At 33.2% G+C, this 23,159-nt stretch overlaps 2 protein-coding genes across 2 annotated transcripts; both read left to right on the top strand.

Annotated features, from left to right (window-relative positions):
• Window positions 1-1,770: 1,770 nt before the first annotated feature.
• Window positions 1,771-3,771, top strand: LOC140055593 (tripartite motif-containing protein 2-like). Its single transcript, XM_072100930.1, has one exon. It carries the CDS (start codon window positions 1,771-1,773, stop codon window positions 3,460-3,462), a length of 1,692 nt encoding a protein of 563 aa, XP_071957031.1. The 3' UTR covers window positions 3,463-3,771.
• A 1,197-nt stretch (window positions 3,772-4,968) lies between these two features.
• Window positions 4,969-23,138, top strand: LOC140054837 (nuclear pore complex protein Nup160-like). Its single transcript, XM_072099931.1, has 31 exons — window positions 4,969-5,073; window positions 7,067-7,178; window positions 7,638-7,845; window positions 8,271-8,496; window positions 8,891-9,084; window positions 9,460-9,621; window positions 9,769-9,938; window positions 10,297-10,369; window positions 10,500-10,568; window positions 10,983-11,180; window positions 12,132-12,197; window positions 12,289-12,394; window positions 12,663-12,828; window positions 13,067-13,218; window positions 13,324-13,484; window positions 13,577-13,710; window positions 13,977-14,204; window positions 14,320-14,389; window positions 14,539-14,757; window positions 14,984-15,079; window positions 15,381-15,475; window positions 15,866-15,962; window positions 16,219-16,324; window positions 16,437-16,664; window positions 16,921-17,031; window positions 17,373-17,499; window positions 17,841-17,939; window positions 18,215-18,359; window positions 21,607-21,732; window positions 21,900-22,004; window positions 22,294-23,138. Exons 1-31 carry the CDS (start codon window positions 4,971-4,973, stop codon window positions 22,432-22,434), a joined length of 4,293 nt encoding a protein of 1,430 aa, XP_071956032.1. The 5' UTR covers window positions 4,969-4,970; the 3' UTR covers window positions 22,435-23,138.
• Window positions 23,139-23,159: the final 21 nt, after the last annotated feature.

The raw sequence follows: 23,159 nt of genomic DNA, 5'->3' as shown, positions 1-23,159 counted from the left end.
TGCCACCAATCTGCTATCAACTTTTTAGAAAGGGCGCCACCATGGTAGTTCTATTTCGTGTGTGTTTATATAACATAATTTGCTTTAAATTCACTACAGTATTTACATTCACAATACATAGGCTAGCCTAAAATTATAATTAAATATCATATAGATAATATTTTCTTTTCTAATTGACTTCATTTACATTTGTTTCAAAACTGTACAAAGGTCATATGAAAGAAGTAAAAGTAAATACAAAAGCAATATTGTAATTTCATATTGTAGGCCTAATATTTCTTCTTATCGAAGATATATAAAAGATGTACGTGTTATATGAAATAAAGTTGATAATAACGTTTTAAAAATGATAAGATCGTCTTACAAGTGAAGGATGAAGTTTACACCGATTCCGGTACGATAATTTGAGGAGTTCGTATTTAAAAAAATGTAATTAAATAATGGTGGTACTGTAAATGTAGCTATAAATTAACATTTGCTTTGGACTCAAATAACAAAATTAAATCAGATCATCTTCTTCAGTTCAGTTACATTGACATTTTCGCCAATTCTTATGTTAAAATCATCAGTACAAAAACGTTAAAAAAAACCAAACTTAGGCCTACCGATACTGATAGTTGCGCTTCAGAATTTTCAACTTAAGCTTTTGTTCCCACTCAGTAGAGGTATACTTTGTATTGTTTATTTATTTTTGTAGTTTTGGAAGAACAGCTTAACTACTAACTGACCCTAATACGAACTTAAGTGTCCGACCCCCCCCCCCGCGCCCCCATTGACAAATCCTGGCTACGGCCTTTGGGATCCCACTGCGATTTTTCACTCATCCTATAACATCACACTTTGTCAATATAAAATCCCAATGGAATGATGCTAACCGATTATTGCTTCAGTGAACAATTATAATCACATTCAACTTTTTCAAACCATTCATAAACAAATCATGGTGATATACAAATTTTAATGTATAGGTCCATGAACAAACTTCTTTGTGGTAGAATGATTTTATCATTGATTCAGTTCAGTGTTTCCTGATTTCGCAATATTCAGATCTAGTTTAGAAGACAGCTCATACACAACGCAATATTTCAAGGTGGAAAACCAACTTTATTTTAATCGTTATTTTATATATGTAGTAGTAATGTCTATGCTAAAGTAGGTTGTATTTTAGACTGTTTCTATCTTGTTGAAATTGCTATTGATTATTTATGAGTGACAATAAAGTGCTTGAATAAATACTATAGTTGTGTTTGCAATACTGATTGTTAACACCTTGTTCAAATAGATGAATGCTTTGATAACATGATCACAAGTTTCAAAGTGCAAAAACCAACTGTATTCGATTACTGTAAACGATTCGTTTTAATTCCTGAAAACTATCATTTGAGCTGGGAAATTATAAGGTATTTAATATAAAAAATTATATTAAATTTATTTAGTTGAATTAGTTCAGTGTAGCTATAGTGTCCAATGCAAACAGTTAGTCAAGATACACAGTAATAGATTCTTGTTGTGTGCTTACATGGATTGTTGGCTTGGATATTATCTTATTTTTCCTACAATTAAATGCCAAGCAGAGATGTATTGTACAGGTATCACATGACAAGAAGTAACCAATACAGTATAAAAACAAACACATTCATAATGGATGGATAAATAAATTGCATTAAATTGGAATAATCGGTTAGCATCATTCCACTGGGATTTTATATTGACAAAAAATATGTAATTTTCTATTTATGTATAATTTATTAAAAATTACATTTTTGCAGAATGGCTAGCAAGGATTTAAGTCTACTTGGAGATATAGATGATAAAGTACTAGAATGTTCTATCTGTAATGGAAGACTAGAAGACCCAAAATCACTTAGCTGCCTTCATAGTTTCTGTCTGAAATGTTTGAAGAATTGGGTTCGAACCAATCATGGCAAGCTAACATGTCCTATTTGCCGCAAAGAGTATCCCATTCCAGTAGGAGGGCTTAAAAAACTTGCCCCAAATACAATTCTTAACAACCTCTTAGAAACCATAAAACAACATGAAGAGAAAGATGAGGCTAAAGACATTGCCTTGCTGTGTGCCTCTCATGCTAAACCATTAGAAATGTATTGCACAAAATGTAAAGTACCAATATGCATAGAATGCACTGCAATGGAACATGTTGCAGGAGATGGAAAACATGAACTAATTAACATTGTAACAGCATTTAATACGTTTAAGGAAACATCAGAAGACTTGAAAAAAGCTGCCAATGAATACATAAACAAAACAGAAAATGTACTTAAAGTAGTCAAAAAGAATGCTAAAGATCTAGAAGAAAGTAAAGATGCAAGTCTCACAGATATTGATAACCAAATTCAAGAAATGGTACAAGTAATCCAGAAAAAAGGAGAAGAAATGAGAAAAAAAGTTGAAGCAAATTATATGGAGGAAAAGGAAGTTAATGACGTACAAATTACAAATTTAACAAAAATAATCAAAGAATTAAACACAATTGTAAGTTTCCTAAATCAGTTACTAATGAGTAAGCCAGCAACTGCTATGAAATCAAGTGAGATTGTATTAAATACAATGATGGATGAAATTAATAAATCTGAAGAAATCAAGCAAAAGGACAGCAGACAAATTAACTTTATCAAAAACAAACAGCCAATTGATTTATTGAAAGAAAATGACATTGGAAATGTTGTATTCAAACCACTTACTATCAAAGTAGAGGGTATACCTAGAGGAGTAGGAAAGTGTGATGATGATTGTGTGCTGGTTTCATTTTGGACAAATGCAATTCACAAGTACAAACAATCAGGAGAATGTATAAGCAAGATTACACTACAAAAAGATGTGAAAGTTACCAGAATGTACAAAATGAAGAATGGCAACATAGTATTCAGTGATCGAAGTATTGACTGCATTCAAGTATGTGATATGAATGGTCATGTGATCAAATCCATTGGTAAGGGTGTATTGAAGAATCCACGTGGTATTCACATAGATGAGGCAACTAATGTTATATATGTAGCAGATGGAGAAAATGGGTGTGTGCTCAGGTTTAACATTAATAGTGGTAAGAAGTTGAAGAAGATAGGAACACCAAATGAAGAACATGTTTACTCTGATGTTGCACTTACTAAAACTGGTAAAGTACTTGTAGCAGATGCAGATAATCATCAAGTATTATTGTATGATGACAAGGACAAGTCACTGAAAGTACTCATCAATGAAGGAGATGAAGATGGTGAGGTGATAATGCCAGATGGAGTTGTAGTTGATGAGGATGATAACATCATCATAGCAAGTGTAAACAAACTACAACTATTCACTAGTGATGGTCAATTTATCCGAAGACTTGATAAACAAGAAGATGGAATTAGTGTACCACAGCAGTTATGTATCATTTCTCATAACCCATGTATTGTTGCTGTAACAAATTGGGGTAACAACACAATTCAAATTTTAAACTATTAATATATCATTACAGAAACAAAGTTGAATGAAAGATCAATTACATTAAATCAAATTATCTATTAATTGTACCGGTATGGAATGGAAGTAGATTGTACTTTAATAAAGTGATCACATACTGTATATAGTAATTCTGTCTACCTAGTATTAATATAAAGTGATCACATACTGTATATAGTAATTCTGTCTATCTAGTATTAATATAAAGTGATCACATACTGTATATAGTAATTCTGTCTACCTAGTAATATTAGACTAGTTTTCTCCCTGAAATCAATGTATACCTTAATTAATTTGAGTATTTTGAGTTTATGTTATACTATAGTTTGTAGTCAAAAGCATTATTATGGTTTTCCTACCTTTAAATCATACTATATTATATTTATTATATATGTTATTTGTTATTCCCCAGCAGTAACAAGTTCAAACCATTGCCGCAGAGCATCACTTAGCGTTTCTAATAAGACATACTGCAGTAATGAGTGGTGTACTGCAGTAGTATTATTTGTTATTACCCAGCAGTAACAAGTTCAAACCATTGCCGCAGAGCATCACTTAACGTTTCTAATAAGACATACTGCACTGCAGTAATGAGTGGTGTACTGCAGTAGTATCATTTGTTATTCCCCAGCAGTAACAAGTTCAAACCATTGCTGCAGAGCGTCGCTTAGCGTTTCTGGAAGTGCACTAATGTCACGTAATATTATTATATATAAAACGGAAAAGGAAAATGGTCCATTAGTAGCAGTAGAACGCAACGCAAGGACGTTTTATAGCGCGCGCAACCCCATGCGAGTTGACCAAAATGACAAGCGATTGTTGAATAACACATTGTGATTGGTCAACGTTGCGTTTAATCAGCCGCCACATTCTACGGAATAGATCTTCTTCCTTTTTCACATGACCAAAAAACCTCTTAGAATAATGTAGGCCTAATGTATTTTTAGTACTGTTCCATATTTACTAAACTATCATGAGCATAAATTAAAATTAAAAGAAAATATATTGTCGGACGAGAAAGAGAGATAAATGTTTTTATTTCTGTATTCAGGCCTGCCAAATAATTTTAATATTGTGTAGGCCTATACAGTTTTAACTTTTATAAAATTGTTTCATCCTTCTTAGTTATTTCCTCAGGAAGAATTTAATTGTGCAGTAGTTTTGTATTTTTATTTAACATTTAAAATTGTATATCTTTGTCAGAAGGCATTCAAATTCAAAGTGATTTATTCGTTTTTATACGGTTTTTTTCTTGTTGTATGGTATCGAAATAAATAAAATAAAAAAAACACTCTTATTGAAAACATTATTATTGATTGATCGATATTATTTAAGTTATCTGCAAAGTTAACTTTTGCTAACATAGATAACCAGTCCTAGTTTGTATATTATTACAAACATTATGAAACAACAATTACTGTATGTAAAAAAGTCAAATCATTTTTTGAATATGATTGACTTTTGCACATGCGCAATATAATAAAGGAAACTTCTTTTATAAAAAAAAAAACATGGCGGCTACGGAGCGCGAAGAAGGCATGATGAGTTGCCTATCAGAATTGTTATTATTTAATTCTGATGCATTTGAATGGAAAGATTTAACCATTAATATAGGTAAAAAGCTAACATTTATTGTAATTTCTATTATCTTATTTTGTCTCTGTTTTTTAAATATAATTTGCCAACGCCAGGCCCACATTTCAAATTAGGCCTGTATTGCCATCATGCATGCGGTGGACTGGGCGGGTGGAGTGAGTTAAAATAGTTTTCCAAAACTTGCACCACTAGCCTCGGCTATGCTAGCCCTAACTTTTTTTTGTTAAAGTATTTTCACTTAGCCTACTCTGCATTTAATTTTTAAATGAGGATTACTTGAGTGAGTATTTCCTATTAATATTGAATTACAACCCATAATTAATAATATTTATTTATTAATATTATTAGGCCTAGGTAGGCCTCCTAGGCCTAATTATTATTAATGTTAATAAATAAAAATAAAATTTGTATTGTATTGTAGGCCTAATAATAATTCTTGTTTCTATGCCTAGCTAGCAAGTAGGGCCCTAAAAATTTTATTTTAAACCAACACAATTGAACAAATTCAATCATTCATGAATCATGCGTTTGTATTTCCGTTTAAATACCGCGCGTTGAACATCCTGCCGGTCCAATCCATTCTTATTTATTTGCATTAATGCGTTGTTGTTAACGCTAGGCCAAGACAAGAATCAATGATTACAGCTTTTGTTATATCGCAGTAAACAATTTGTACGGACCAATGGGCAAAATCTATTTGTGCTGTTCTGAAATATAGTATGTAACACCCCAGCTAAAATATATAATATTGTATTACTATTGTGGATGTTTATTCTATATTTATAGGGTTTTTTTATACAAAAGATTTTAATATATTCGTGGAATATTACTGGTAACAATATTTTGTTGCTATGTAACAATAATCAGCCAATCTCTAATAAATAATTTAGGCCTAATGTATTATGAATAATTCTGTGAAATGATTGGTTTTCAGTGCGATAGTTTGTCTTTAGTTTGTTACCCATTCAAGCATGACCGACAATGACAATGTATTTCCGTTCAAATACCATTAATAATATTTAAAAGGATGTTATTGATTTGTAGGTCTATTTTGAGCATCTATAGCTTACCTGGATAAACCAAACATTCTATTTTCCTGTTCGAGGGGAAAATAGATTCAACATGTTCAAAATATGCATTGTTGTGTTCACATTCTGTATCATTAAAATCTTGCCGTATTCTATGTTTGACCATGGAGGAAATATCCACCATGGTTTGACATTAATGAAGAATTTTCCCACCCATTGCAAGTTGCAATTTAATAACACACACACACTGAGATAAGCATTATTTCAGTCCAGTTATAAACTCACTATAGAGTGAAATTCTATATACCAATTCATTCATCATTTAAAGAAAAAATTGAGACTTAATAAACCTACCTACACCTACAATGGAATAACCCAAAAAGGAATATCATATATGCACGCATTGATCATAACTATGTTTTGTCCAGAGTGCAGAGTGCAATCACCACTGTACGATGTTTCCATTCCACTGTGTTGTTGTATGGGCAATTTAACTGAAACTTTAAGACCTACCTACACCTACAATGGAATAACCCAAAGAGGAATATCATATACACCATACACGTCACACGATCACGCATTGATCATAACTAGGTTTCGTCCAATGGAGTGCAATCACCACTGTACGAGGCTTCCATTGTGTTGTATTTGTTGGTGGGTAATTTAACCTAAAACCTAAAGGCCAATTTACACAGACGAGCGGTAACGATAATATAGAATCTATGTCTATGTACGTGGGACAAGCTACATGGTCATGTTTGCTGTTTCAGCTCATCTGTGTAAATTGGCCTTTAAGCTGCATGAGATTGGTAAAATTGGGTGAAGACTTAAAGTAGCATTGCTTGGATACTACTGTCTAATCTGTGGCATATTCTCATCTCTGTAAGTATTGTTAGTAGTCCTTGTAAGATTCATAAGGCTAGTTGCAGTTAATATCCTATATCCATCAGTAATATAATTGAGTACTTTCTAATTGTTTTCAGGGGATGGTCAGAGTGCTTTACAAGATGTCCAGGTACCAGACGGTGCAAGTGGCTTCACATATCGTCATAGCGACCATGTGGATTCAGCCACAAGAAATAGGTTTATCTATTGGTGAGTTGATTCATACTTACTATTCAGTTTGATTATCTTCTGTATGAATTATTACTTACTGATTACTTCCTTGATTGAATAAGTACAACAATATTTTAGGTCAGATCATATTGCAGAAAAATTGAACAATAATGGATGCTTACTGTGAGCTTTTGCAAGAGCAGATTTAATAGAACTAATGCTAGATGTAGAAACAGCATCCTCGGGCGATGCATTTAATGAATGAACAGAAAATGCAAATTTATGAAAGTTGTGGCTAAAATGTTAAGCTTTGTCTACACTATCAAACTAGTGGGACAAAAAAAGTGTGATGTGCTCAAATATGGTAGTGATATGCTTAAATATGGTAATGATATGACATCATCGTGTCCATATATGGGCACATCACATTTTGTTGTCACATTTTGTTTGATAGTGTAGACAGATCTTTAGACTATTAAACTGTTACTATTATTTCAGGCGATCAAGTAAGGACACCTTAGAGCTGATAGAAGACTCCCTTGATGGCAACCTTTGTGGGAATGCTGTTAGAATCCACATGCAGGGTTCTGTCATCCTCCCTACAGTCACTGTGCATGAGACACACGCTAACGTTATCATCCTTGTCACCACCGTCAACAGCGTTCTCAGATTGGTGTTTCCCCATCCATCTAGAATGCAACGAGTGGTAAATATTTATGTGTTTTAAATGTCTTATTTAAATGATATATTGTTCCCTGAAAAAAAAATATTTTTTTCAATTTTTTTTGTTGAATATGCCATTTTTTCACTTCAACCAAAAATTTGATCAAAAACAAAAATTATTTACCTGAAAAAAATATAATTTAAAGTAAAAAATAGTCAAATTGGCTGCCAGGAAATTGGTTATGGTTGAATTTAACTATTTGTTTTGTCTTTTTATAAGTGAAATTTTGTATTAATTTTTTTCTGTGGAAGTCATTAACTTGATCAAAACTACAAAATGGCCTATTGAAAATCTGATTTTATTAATTGTAATGTTCATGCTTTTGGGGGACAAAACATCTTTGTGTCTTCTACTGATTGACAAAGACACTTTGCGTTAAGTAAATTGTAACAATATTTCTTCTTCAGGACCAATATGCCTCTGACTGTACTATATCATCAATATTTGCTGACATTTCTATAGCCAGTATACAGGACCCAGCCAACCTGTATACACTGGATCAAACCGGGTCCCACCATCACGAGATTCACACCAGTTCGTCATGCCTTACAAATGAGGGTGAAGCTCTCTTTGCAATGACAACTCGTAAAGGCTCTATCATTCTGGTGAAACTGACTGCTATTGGTTTAGGAGGTTTGTTTGTTTATTGATTTTCCACAAATAATACATCTGCATATCAAGCAGAAGGTCCGGGTTCGAATCTCGGTTGGGGCGACTTTTTCTTATTCCTACAGATTTCCTCATCTTATCGTTTTAAAGTAATTAATTAAATTTCGGTATATCACCAGGCGGTTTAGAAATAATGTTCTATGCCTAATGTGTTTATAAATAATTAAATATATATAAATGTGGATGGTGGTCAAAATGTGTCTAGACTTTAAGCAGAGACCACCATTAACAAAATAGAAAAAACATTACACGAAGTTACTGTACAATAATTATATAAATAAATAAATAGCACAAAATAAAGGTAGGAAGTCATTGTTTACCCTTCTGAAGAATGGCATTCCAATTTCTTATCTTTCAGGTATAGTGTCTCAACGAGAGCTAAGCCAACCTCTAGGCATGTCTCGGCTTCTTAGTGGCTTGGTTCCGTCTGTGTTCAGAGGAGGTCAAGACTCCACCGATGCTGCTTTGAGTGTCTGCATGCACAGCTTAGGTCAAGATACATTCATCATTTCTGTGTGTAAGGATCACTTCCTCCGTATCTGGTCATGCAAGGTATGTCAGTGTCAATTGCTAGTTGTAAATAAAAGCCTGTTTGATTAGTGTATTTTTAAATTAAAGCTAAAGCCATTTAATACTTGTCTTCAAATTCCAGGTCAGTCTGATAGCAGAAGTCTGTTATATGACTTCATTTATATAAAGGTCTGTCTACACTATCAAACTAGTGTGACAAAAAATGTGTGTGTCATATGCCCAAATATAGTAGTGATATGACATCATCATGTCCATATATGGGCACATCACATTTTTCTCACATATAGTTTGATAGTGATACAGAGCTAAAAGCCATTATTATTATTGTCAATATTTCACAATATTTCTGATATTAAAAAAAAACCATTGATTTTCGTATTCTAATTCTTACCACAGAATCAGGAGTGCATTGTCTCATCTAGCTTGCTAGACTTCATTCCAGACAAAAGTGATATACATGATGCTGTAGCTACAGGTCACATAATAAAGAAAGCTTATGGCAGTGATAACAAACATCTGATTCTTGGAGTCTACTTAGATTTCCCAGATCGATGTCAGGTAACAATAAAAATTTTTTGGTTTGAATGTTATATATGCATTTTTTTTTTCTCAAAACCATTGTGGTATTAGGTAATGATTAATTTTTATTGATGTAAATTTAACAGACACTATTTGTTATTTCAAAATATTGATTTTTTCTTTTAGTTTATGTTAGTACAGTTTTTACAACAAAATGGCAAATACCAGTTGAAGAAGCTAGCCTCTTTGTATTCACCCAAAGATACTTTGGTAGACTTTTGCCTATCTGAACAACACGTCTGGACAGTTTGGACATCTGGAGCAGAGACTATTGCTAAATATACAGATCTTAAAGGGTATGACTATTGTAATTCAATGCATGCGCTTGTTATTGTCTGATGGCTATTCCAAATAATTGAATATAAGTAAGTTTTCTGAAAGCTCAGGAAATGCTATTTAATTTCAGCCCATATTGAAAAATGCAAGATTTTGAAATTATCGTGCAAACAAATATTGTACCAAATGTAAATAATGAATATTTTATTGAAATAAAGCTCTGTCCACACTATCAAACTAGTTTGACAAAAAAGTGTGATGTGCCCAAATATTTTAGTGATATGATATTGTCGTCGTGTCCATATATGGGCACATTTTGTTGTCTCACAAAGTTTGATAGGGTGGACAGAGCTTTACAGTGTCTCATATATTTGACAGAGGGTGGAAGACTGTTAGTTTGTCTGTTAATCCAACACCAGAGGTTTTGTTTCCACCATTCTTAGAATCTCGTGTAAGTATTTTACGTTTTTTTTTAAAATTGTTAAACATTCTTTATGGTTTTTTTTTATTTATAAAGTAATGACCATCTTAAAAAAAAATATATTGTTGTAATTTTTTCTAAATATTAATTTGATTGACAGGAGGTTTACTTACAAGAAATATTTGATTCCGGAAGATTCTGTTTACAATCAATAGCCAGGGCCTTAAATGTAAGTACAAACTAAGTTCATTCAAAAGCACATTTAAGCATATAAAGTTAACATCTTGTAATACAGATTTGGCTTTTGTTGGTTGGACTATGGTTACCAGATGTCTCTATATAGACGGTTAACTAAACCAGTACCAGTAAAATGCACCAGAAGGATATAACTTCAATTTTGACTTAAATGTAATAATTCAGGTATATTTATTCATAAAAAAGAAATCAATAATACAACGGCAGCCAAAAGGCTGAAAAGTAGTATTTTTTACAATATATGTAAATGGATGCTCAGTGCTTCTATATGCTGTGTGGAATGCATCAAAATATGATTTAGTCTTGGTAGTAAGTACCTGCTTCAGATATGTGTAATCAATTTATTTTCACTGCTATAATTTGAGTGTAACAATGTTGAACCTTTAAGATTTGTCAGCGGTCTATAGATGGTCACATCACAGAGACTAACCTGAATCCAAACGTGTTGAGGAAAGACGTGATAGCGGCTATTGAGAATGAGATTAAACACCGATTTGGAGGCGGGGAGATGGATCAGAATGAATATTGTGAGATACAACAACAGACATGGTCTAACTTCTACACTTGTTGCCATCAATATCATGAGGTATGCAACTTAACAATTACAAATAATTCAACACTCTTTTAAACAATTAAGTAATAACAGATTTACAAAGGTATTATGAAACGGAAACATTTCGTTTTCTTCAGAAGTTGATTATGTAAATGCTAATTTTTTGGCTGTTTTACTTTATTTTATTTTGTATCTCCATTGCGATCCAGCCACTGATATCCATAGCATTGTCTTTTTTTTCAGTGCTTATTTTATTTTGTATCTCCATTGAGGTACAGCCACTGATACTCACAGCATTGTCATTTTTTTCAGTGCTTATTTTATTTTGTATCTCCATTGAGGTACAGCCACTGATATCCATAGCATTGTCTTTTTTTTCAGTGCTTATTTTATTTTGTATCTCCATTGAGATCCAGCCACTGATACCCACAGCATTGTCATTTTTTCAGTGCTTATTTTATTTTGTATCTCCATTGAGATCCAGCCACTGATACTCACAGCATTGTCATTTTTTCAGTGCTTATTTTATTTTTATCTCCATTGCGATCCAGCCACTGATACCCACAGCATTGTCATTTTTTTCAGTGCTTTTTTTTTGTATCTCCATTGAGATCCAGCCACTAATACTCACAGCATTGTCATTTTTTCAGTGCTTATTTTATTTTTATCTCCATTGCGATCCAGCCACTGATACCCACAGCATTGTCATTTTTTTCAGTGCTTTTTTTTTGTATCTCCATTGCGATCCAGCCACTAATACTCACAGCATTGTCATTTTTTCAGTGCTTATTTTATTTTTATCTCCATTGAGATCCAGCCACTAATACTCACAGCATTGTCATTTTTTCAGTGCTTATTTTATTTTTATCTCCATTGAGATCCAGCCACTGATACCCACAGCATTGTCATTTTTTCAGTGCTTATTTTATTTTCTCTCCTTTTTTTTCTGCACATTTGATTTTTGATGACAAATTTATTTTGCAGGTTGCTAATAAACCAGTTGGAATATTTGTTGATATAAACACACAAATGCCAGTATTGATTAAAAAGGTGCGTTACAAATTATCATAATTATTATTATATACAAACAATGAACTGCAAAATGGAAATACATCTTTTATTTATTTGTTTATTTTTACAGAATGTCGTCTCTGTTTTAAGACCGTGCGATATTCTTGAAGAAGTGTACTTAAACCCGGAGCAATGTTCAATGGTGAAACTTGAAGAATTTACACAAATGCAAGATGGTAATTATTTGTAACTATATGAAATAAGCAAAACCGTATTATATTTTAATTAGTTAGGATACAATGCCACAATCAAGTAAGGTAATCATCAACAGTTTATAATTTTTACATTTACGGAAGCAGTGATGTGGGTTCGATTGTTCTGCCTTTATTAGTTTTTTCAAAATGTTTTGTTTTTAATTTCAAGGTTAGTATTTTTCATGTTTTTTCAGAAGCACCTTGTGGATATGTGCACTTTATAAATCTTCTTATATCTTTTCTCTTGTAGAGCACACCCTCTCTCAAGACCTTATCACAATATCAAAGATCCTAAAACTCATTCAGCAGCGCATAAGTTGCCAGGATATCGCATCATTTGAGCACAATTTATTCCACCAGGAGCAAGCAGATATTCTTGTTGAACAAATTGCTGATAGTATCCTAGTCGGAATAAGGTACATGAAATACTTCTGTGGCGGATCCAGGATTTAGAAATAGGGGGTCACCCAGGGCTAAACCTGAAGGGCTGAGCTTAATTTGATGTCCTATCTTTTGCATTACAATTTGCGAAATTTAGGAATGCCCTCCCTTGGATCCGCCCATGTACTTTCAAATAAATATGTCTTTTTATTTATTCAGAAATGATACATTGACTGCAAATAAATGCAATGTTGATTACTATTTTATTTTTAGTGAGCAGCAAGGAATTAGCCAATCGGAAATCACAAATGAAATATCTCAAGCAATTTTGAATTTTGTTGATCCAATCAAAGCCATCCTTTTGATTCTTAATATGCTTGACCTAACTGACGAAAATCTTGAAAATTCTATGATGGATGAAAATGGTTTGTATCATTTAAAATTGTTTTATTTCAATGAGTTCTTTTTTTTTCTTGTATAAATTTCATTCACTTAATTAAACAATAACAAGTTTACCATTGTTTTATTAGGTTTAGATGCAACTGATCAAATGCTCTGTGGGAATCTTTTCAAAAGTGACACTGCCCTCTATCTGCAGGCTGCTACTCTAGGTCGTATCGCTGAGAATAGACTCCATTTCTGTCGGGATTTACTGATATTACAGTGTATGATTCAAAGGCTAGGAATGCAGGTGATATATATTTTACAGATGTTGGCCAAATAAAAATATAAAAGTTATAATAGATTGTAAAAACAATAATTCTTTTATGTAAATTCATATAGGCTGGTATTTCTCTTGATACTTTGGAGAAACTACAGAGGGAGTGTGTTCCAAGAACATCGATGTTGGTTCATTCATATTTTGCAGTTTGGTCGTTCAGTCGGGCCAAGGCCACTCAAGTACACAGTAATACTGTGTAAGTATCTAGTCCACGACGTCTAAAGCCTTGTCTACACTATCAAACTTGATGTGACAAAAAATGTGATATGCCAAAATATGGGTATGATGATTTGGCCATATCACTACCATATTTGGGCACATCACACTTTTTTTTGTCTAACTAGTTTGATAGTTTAGACAGAGCTTAAAGGCAGTTTTTTTAAAGGAACTGTTTATTATAATACAATTTAAATTGTTAACAGAAGAAAAAGCAAAAATTAATTTTTGCAAACCGTTTTACAGAGAGTCTAACCAACGTCAGATGGCTGCACTAGAGATCTCCACCACACAGCATACAGCAGGCCAAAGGGTGTTATCAAGATGTCAGACTATACTGGAACTTTTCCTATCTGGTGTGGGTGGCCAACAAATCCGGACTAAACTGGTTCAAACTGGTTGTCTGTCTCCTGCAAAGTGTACATTCTGGACAAGTGTGTTCCCATTGGCTGTTAACAGTTTGCTGCGCCTAGTGTATCCTTTCGATTATGCAGATTTTTAGTGGTAGAAATTTTATATATAAGTTCTCATTATTGTTTTAATTTAAGCACATTAAAGAAAGAAACTTCCTTAATTCTCACTTTTGTAGATGGCCAAATAGCCCAAATTTTCTTCTAGCAGAATATCTTGTTGCCCAGTGTCAGTTCCACCAGTTGCAGGTACAACATTTTCAAGTTCAATTATGTACTATTTTTTTTTTCTAATTCTGCACATTCCATTACAATAAGAAATATAATAGCTTGAATGTCTCCTATAAAAATAATTCGACCTCTTTCGTATATAACTTCATTACTATCATTTTCCTTAGGAATATCTTCGTTTACTCAGTCCATGGTGCAAATGGAATGTATCATCACGAAAGTTCATTCAAGGTCAATGCTATTTGAACTCCGCTGAGCCGTACAAAGCCCTCGACTGCTTCCAGCAGGCAGCTCACCGAATCGCAGATGAGAACTTCATGTTACACAAGCTGCTTATGACGGAACAAATGGATGGGCAGCACTTGGATACATTGTATTACTTGAAGGTAAATATATTATTGGTGATGGGAAATTGGTTGGGAGGGACAGAGACGTACTTCATCGCCAGGTGACACAGTTTTTGTTGATTTCTAGGTCGCGTGAAGAACAATGACCCAATTTTGCATAGGTTCTATTGAAAGCTTTCGACATTTTAAAATTAAAGTAACATGGGATATACCAAGTTGCAGGCATCAATGTAAGTAATGTCATTGTATTTATTGTCTTTATTAGGTGATTCGTCTATTTGAACAGTTTTGCTACCCAGACCTTGTCATAATGCTAGCCAACATAGCATTGAGTGTTGGGGAGGAAGATGATACAAATATAGTAAGTAAAGTATTCATTCTGATAAAATAAACATTATTTTTCATTTTCTTTGTTTGAAGGTTTGCATTGCGAAATCAAAATGTTGATATATAAAGTTTGTGGTACATAACATGATATAGTACGTGAAAGAACTGTTGAGTTTCTCGATGTTTCGATCAATATACTTTGATCGTCCTCATTAGTGAGAATGCAGAAAGTCCAGAAAACTGAGGCAGATTTTCTGTTTGTCATTAACAATATTAATGATCTTTTATTTGGTTAGCGTTTACAAGTAATTTTTTTAAAAATCTTTTTCCCCCAGCCCATCTTGTGGTGTAAAGTCTTCAAACATCATCTGGAGCTAGGCAACAATGAGCAAGCATATGCAGCTATGACAGCAAATACAGATCCAGAAAGGTGATACAATCAATGGTTCACATTATCTTATGTCCAGTTGGTTCACATTCAAACCTTTGGCAAGATAAGTTGTCTGGAATAAGTGATCTAATATAATAAATAATAATTACCACACATTACCATTATTTTTTGGATCAAACATGTATGCAAACATACTGCCATAATGCAGCTAGTAATCAGCACAAAGTTGTGTGTTCATCTAACTTAGTACTCATTGTATACACCTGAGTGGATCGAGAGAGGAAAATGTAAGTAAAGCGTCTTGCCTAAGGATGCAAAGCAGTGAGAGTTGGATTCGAACCACAATCTCACGATCAGTAAACGTCCAATGCACTGTCTCACACGCCCCTACTATAGCATATTATACCACTTCCATCCTTTATTTTATAGACGCAATGATTGTCTACGTCAGTTCGTAGTAGTGCTGTGTGAAACAGGTCAAATTAAACAGCTCTGTAAATTCCCATACATTGACCTCCATGATGAGGTAAGACAGAATTTGTATTGTACAATAATATAGTAAATAAAAACACCACTTCAATTTTAAATATTATTGTATATCTGTTACGTTAAACCAGTCATTGCCAGGTGAGGATTTGTCGAAACGTTGCACACATATGTATCTAATTACAGGTTTACTGTAAAAATCAGATATTTAACATAAAACCATATGAAGATATTTTATTTATTTATATATCTTTTTTTATATTCGTAATTTGCATATTTTGTCTTATTTCTTACAGGTTGTGAACATTATAGAATCCCGAGCACGCTCAGTAGACCTCAAGACACATAATTACTATGATTTCTTATATGCTTTTCACACCTTTCGTGGAAATTATCGTAAAGGTGAGGTTCTATTTCTACAGTAATATTCACTAACAAAATGTCTCCTATATCTCAGAAAAGGAATTTTTTTTGTTACAATTGGTGTTAAAAAATACATTCTCTTTCTATGTAGCTGGTAGGACGATGTATGAATACGGTATGCGGCTAGGCCAAGAGGTGATCGGAGAGAAAGCGCTTCAGCAACAGGCAAAATGCTACCTTGCAGCGATGAATTCTCTCAGGTTGGTTGATACAGACTATGCATGGATTGTTAAACCTGTGTGCATTGAACCGAATCGCCAGGATATGATTGGTGCTTCTCCAAAGAGGAACAGTGACGGTGAAGACAAAATAACGCAAGGTAAATTGTCTAAAGCTCTGTCCACACTATCAATCAATTTGTGCCCAAATATGGTAGTGATATGACATCATCATGTCTATTGGCACATCACATTTTTTTGTCACATAAAGTTTGATAGTGTAGACAGAGCTTTAGTCCCAAAATGTAATGTGTACGTAGTTATTCTTTGTTTGTGTTTAAAACCAATGGTGGGCATGTATTGTGTAATATTGAATCCATATTTGACAGTAAAGAATATTGGTATTTGTATCAACAGGCAAACGGCAAGTAGAGGTCATTGAACTTGATCAAATTGAGAAAGAGTACTTGTTAGTGACGGCTAGATTGCAGTATATAAAGCATTCAACGGATCCAGCTAGTGCAACAGGTAAATATATATTATCACTTTTATTGTAAAAACAGCACTTTTAAAATTATTATTATTCCTTTATTGTGGGTAGCCTCTTCATTCAAAGACTGTTCTCACAGAGGGCTCAGTTATGATCATAACCCTTTGTTTGTAGCTTTTCCTAGCTAAATTTCAAGTTACAATTACAGGGTGGTATATGACAACATAGTTCTTTCATTATATTTATAAAAACTATTTTATATACAAAGCAAAACTTATATATAAATATATGACATATATTCTCACATAATATAATATAATAATTATACATTTTCTCTACATTTTTACATTTTTTTAAAAATGTTTGTTTTCTTTTTCAGGTCCAACACTATCTGCACATGAAACTGTGTCCCTACTGGTGTCTGTTGGTCTCTTTGATGTCGCTGTAACTGTTTGTCAAACATTTAAACTATCGCTACAAAGCATTCTAGAAGGTCTTACATTAAGGTACACAAGTTGGTTTTGTTACACAAGTTGGTTTTTTCATGACATAAACAAATTAGATATTTATACAGTAGAACTTTTATTTATAGGACACCTTCACTACCAAACAAAGTGTCCCTTTAATAGGGATGTCCCTTTAATCGAGGTTGGAAGTAGTAGTGCCCTCATTCAGTTCATAAGGAAGTGTCCCCTTGATAGGAGTTTCCCCTGAATAGGTCGCAGTGCCCCAACATTTTGCCCCTCATTTGTTTCATGAAAAGTGCCCAAAGTAGAGGAGGTTTTATTGTATTATTTTTATTAGCTATTCACCCGGTAGCATTAATGATTTTGTATATTGTTTAAAGATGTGTTCGTCTCAGTTTGAGTGGTGATGTTGAACCGTATTCATGGGAATGGCTGTCAGCCAATGAAGTGACTCATCTGCAGACTACAAAAGATCAAAGGTCAGTTCCAATGTCCAATAGAATTACTTTATTATTATTATTATTTGTTATTGCACATTAAAAATTACATATGGTGGCCAACGGCCAAATTGCAAAATAAATATATATTTGTAAAAATGTGTATAAACTCTCAATACGAATCACAGATATATAAATAAGAAACAATAAAAGTTAAATGTGCTTACCTATAGCTTTCATGCACAGTATATTTGATAATCTTCAAGTTTAATATACTAAATTATGTCCTATAATGTTGTTCATTGTTTCTTACACAGTCCGGCAGATTTGGCGTGGAGGATGTTGCGCTCATATCTTGAAAAGTTTGACCAGGTTGGCGATCATCGACACTATCGATGGGTGGTACATAAGCTGCTGTCGTTAGGCTACCACATTCCAAACTGGTTGTTTAATTCATATAAGGTAAGTGAAGTGAAGTTTACTTGCTTACTTAAATACATTTCTGAACTTATATGACTAGATAATCACAATTGTTATATTTATAGTAGTTTTTTTATAATAAATTTTGTATGTATTTTTGTACAGTTTTTATTGTATTGTTGAGTGCCCCAATGATTATCTTTGCTGGATGGGCTACCCCCATGAAACATGGATCAATAAAATAAAAATCAAAATTCCTCCATAACTTCCTATCTGCCATTGCACCAGCCAGTTCCTCTCTCTGCATACCAGTCTCTGTCTCTGTAATAAATTACCATTCCCTAACATATAGAGTAACATATTATTTACATGAACATTCTAGAATAAGATGTTTTGATTTAATAAACCATGTATAATTAATAAGAACAATCAAGAACATTCCAGAAGTGCTATTAATAGAAACTGTAATCATGTAATAATGAGAAGTATAAGGAATGATCTAGAAGGTTATGAACATATTGTATATAAGGGGAAGTATGACAATTGTAAGAGGGAGAAGGATTTTTTGATTGAAGCATTTATTTTGAAGAAGGTTGTTGGATTAGAGGTTGGATTAGAGGTTGGATTAGAGGTTGGATGTTATATTGTAAAGTCATTGTGAAGCTGTTGTTTAAAGTGCTTACTGGATTGTTAAAAGTTGAAGTTGATTGAAATTAAAGCTTTGTTTTTGAGTTATTTTACAACTTTGTGGATTTTGTGTGTATACTTTTATGTCACAAGGGAGTTCCTAAAGTATTTTCAACCGCTCGGAAACATACGTAAGAGGAGTTTGTGACATAATTTGGTGGCAGCGGTGTTCAGCCTAATTTGGTGGCAGCGGTTATTCCGATCTACTGTTCGACTTAACTGTGTATTTATCTACAGTACTGTTGTGATATTTTGTGGTAGCAGTTTGATCTACTGTATTTTGCCATAGATTGGTGGCTGTTTAGGATCAACTGTACTTTATTGATATTTTGTGAAAGCGGTACTTACGATACTGAGATATTTTACGGAAGCCGTGGTGCTACGTTTTGTTTAATCGTAAGTACACAAACATTGTTTTAAGAACAGTACATTATTTATTTGGAACAGTAGACTTGTGAACGTCTCGGTAACTACGATTAACTAGTAACAAGACCCTCATCCAGATTTAAAATATGGCTGATAAACAATCAACAACAAGATCCGGTAGAGAATACAGCGGCGGCGATGAATCTGATTCTGAGGTAGAATCGGTTCAGTCATTACAACCTGAACAACAGGCAGAAGAGTCTGTACCAACCAGTGGACATAACCCTACAGGGGCTGACTCATCTTCAAAAAATGTTTGGTTGTTGATGCAACACCAAATGCAACAGTGGAATCTTATGATGCAGCAGCAAATGCAACAGCAAATGCAGCAACAGAATCTTATGATGCGGCAGATGATAGAACATTTTTTTGAGAAAAAGGTTCAAAATAGGAAACACGAAAATCAAAACAACCAGGAGAAAACAGTGAAAGGCACTCCTGAAGTTGCCACTAGAGATCATGCTAGAAAAGAAAAACTAAGAGAGGAAAACGAATTAAAGTCGGAAAAAGCTTCTGGGGTTATTTCACATCAGTTAGATGATGTGGTTAATTTTCAAGAAGAATTTGGACATTTAGATGGCCAACTACTCAGTAACAACCCTCCCAAGGAAAAAGTTCATAAAACCAGAAGTGAGAAGCGAAAAGTTAGGAAAGAGTTTGCAAAAACAAAGGAAGCTCAATCTAGCCAAGATAGTGAATTAGACATTTTAGATATTGGCAGAGATAAAATTAAGGATTATCAGGTTAAGGATAGAACTTTAATTTCACTTCGAGAACAGATGTTAGTACAGAAAGATGATGACACTATAAAGATAGTCTGTAAGGATGGAATTTTATTTAGGCAAGTTTTCACTAAACACCAGATAGAACCAATAGAGCAATTAGTGGTTCCATACCCTTGCCGTAATAGTGTATTGAAAGTCTCACATGATATTCCTTTGGCAGGTCATTTAGGTAGGAAAAAGACATTAGATAGGATAAAGCAGAGATTCTTTTGGCCTGGTATTAGAAAGGATGTGACTGAATATTGCAACACTTGTGAGATTTGTCAGAAAACTTCAAAGTATAGAACTAAATTTAAGGACTTTATGATTCCTATGTCAGTAATTAGTGAACCATTCGGACAAATTTACATGAATGTTGTTTGTTCATTATTAGTAATTATTAATAATTATGTTCCATGTTATTATGGCGTATTTAAGTTTTATAGACTAGGAGTGGGTTAAATTTTGCCACGTCCGTGTATACTTGCCCCTCAAAACTCCAAGAAAGAGTTTTGAGCTCAGAAAGAGAGGGGAGTGTAATAAATTACCATTCCCTAACATTAGAGTAACATATTATTTACATGAACATTCTAGAATAAGATGTTTTGATTTAATAAACCATGTATAATTAATAAGAACAATCAAGAACATTCCAGAAGTGCTATTAATAGAAACTGTAATCATGTAATAATGAGAAGTATAAGGAATGATCTAGAAGGTTATGAACATATTGTATATAAGGGGAAGTATGACAATTGTAAGAGGGAGAAGGATTTTTGATTGAAGCATTTATTTTGAAGAAGGTTGTTGGATTAGAGGTTGGATTAGAGGTTGGATGTTATATTGTAAAGTCATTGTGAAGCTGTTGTTTGAAGTGCTTACTGGATTGTTAAAAGTTGAAGTTGATTGAAATTAAAGCTTTGTTTTTGAGTTATTTTACAACTTTGTGGATTTTGTGTGTATACTTTTATGTCACAAGGGAGTTCCTAAAGTATTTTCAACCGCTCGGAAACATACGTAAGAGGAGTTCGTGACAGTCTCTAGTACATCAATGTATGCGAGTGCTGGTCTTTCTTGTTTTGTAATTTACGTGCACTATGAACTCAGTAATTGTTAGGTTTCATTTTGTACATCAATGTATGTGAGTGCTGGTCTTTCTTGTTTTGTAATTTACGTGCACTATGAACTCAGTAATTGTTATGTTTCATTTTGTACATCAATGTATGTGAGTGCTGGTCTTTCTTGTTTTGTAATTTACGTGCACTATGAACTCAATAATTGTTATGTTTCATTTTGTACATCAATGTATGTGAGTGCTGGTCTTTCTTGTTTTGTAATTTACGTGCACTATGAACTCAGTAATTGTTGTGTTTCATTTTGTTATTGTATATCTTTCATTTACTATTTTGTAGAGTTTAGATACAGCGGAATTTCTGCATCTTTTGATTAGTTTTGATAAACTACTTGCAGCCTGTCTACTTGTCATTGAGTACATTGATGCTGTGCTTGGTAAAGGACCGGAATTTTTCAAATTAGGCGTAAGTATGGTCTCAAATAAAAATAAACAAATCTAGCTTGATAGTTTATTTCAAGAGAAAATATACATTTTTGCTTGATAAAATAGTTTATTTCATATATTGTATACATATTATATTATTGCTTGATAAAATAAAAAATGTATTTTGTTTTTACATGTTTTTTTTAGGAAGCAATGAATGCATCTTCAGGCAGCATTTGCCTTCCATACCTGGCCATAGACCACTTGTGCAAAGCACTGCATGAGGTCCAATCAGATCCTGAATTAGTAGAAGTAAGTTTGTTAATTTGTTTTATAACCCATAGTAAAGCTCTGTCCACACTATCAAACTAGTTTGACAAAAACAAGTGTGATGTGCCCAAATAGGGTAGTGATATGTCCAAATATATGATGATGATATCATCATGTCCATATATGAACCACATTACATTTTTTGTAACATAAAGTTTAATAGTGTAGACAGAGCTTTAGATGGACCACTTCATGAATACAACCGCTCTTGTTTTATTGTCAAAATATAATGACTTTATTCAAAATATTAATAACCTATGTTTTTCTGCAGGCTTATCATATGCTAGTTGACAAACTAGATCACTATCAAGAGAAAGCCCGTAGGATCTCGGAGGATCGAATTGCTATAGCAACACAGATGCAAATAGGAGGATTACCGTACAGGGGAGGGGCGACACCAATGTATTCTTGACCTAAACTTAATTTTGTAATTTATAACGAAGCTGTTGTATGGACAATTTTTAAAGTAAAAGTACTTCAGCTCAGTCTACACTATCAAACTAGTTTGACAAAATAGTGTAATGTGCTAAATTATTGTACAAATATGGTAATATATATCATGGTGTCCATATATGCACTTCATTGGCAAGATTCATCTCTGTAGAATGAAAAAAAAAAAATCATAAAATGTCACACTATAAAACTAATTTAAAAAAAAAGTGATGTACACCAAATATGGTAGTGATATGACATCATTGTGTCCATATATGGGCACATCATATTTTTTTGTCACATAAGGTTTGATAGTGTGAACAGAGCTTTACGTGAATTATACTTGCATCGGTGAGTTTGTGGTGCAGTCAATATAATACAATACTGTCTTCCAGGACATTTATTACACACTGTTTTGTATAAATCATTTCAACATCAATCAAGTTAATATGTAATGAAGTATTTATAAACTTTACCTGAAAGGGCATTGAGTCACATTAAAGTTACATAACAGGCTGTATATTTGCTATGTATATTTGTGTTTTTTTGCATTTTGTACAATTCAGTAATTAAATCGTAGTTGGACATGTCCAGGAGGCTAGTTGATTGAGCAATGTTGGAATTATTAAATTCTATAACTTTTCATAGATAAGGAGAAATTGTCCTAAATGGCATGATATAGGTAAGGAGAAATTGTCCTAAATG

This window comes from Antedon mediterranea, chromosome 7, assembly GCF_964355755.1.
Source record: "Antedon mediterranea chromosome 7, ecAntMedi1.1, whole genome shotgun sequence".
Lineage (NCBI taxonomy): Eukaryota > Metazoa > Echinodermata > Crinoidea > Comatulida > Antedonidae > Antedon > Antedon mediterranea.
This window is presented reverse-complemented; position numbering and strand designations above follow the sequence as displayed.

Coding starts and splice junctions, on each gene's coding strand:
- LOC140054837 (XM_072099931.1), top strand. CDS start 4,971: ATGGCGGCTACGGAGCGCGAAGAAGGCATGATGAGTTGCCTATCAGAA. Junction 12,829..13,066: donor AGTATCCTAGTCGGAATAAG/GTACATGAAATA, acceptor TTTTATTTTTAG/TGAGCAGCAAGGAATTAGCC. Junction 13,485..13,576: donor TTCAAAGGCTAGGAATGCAG/GTGATATATATT, acceptor AAATTCATATAG/GCTGGTATTTCTCTTGATAC.
- LOC140055593 (XM_072100930.1), top strand. CDS start 1,771: ATGGCTAGCAAGGATTTAAGTCTACTTGGAGATATAGATGATAAAGTA.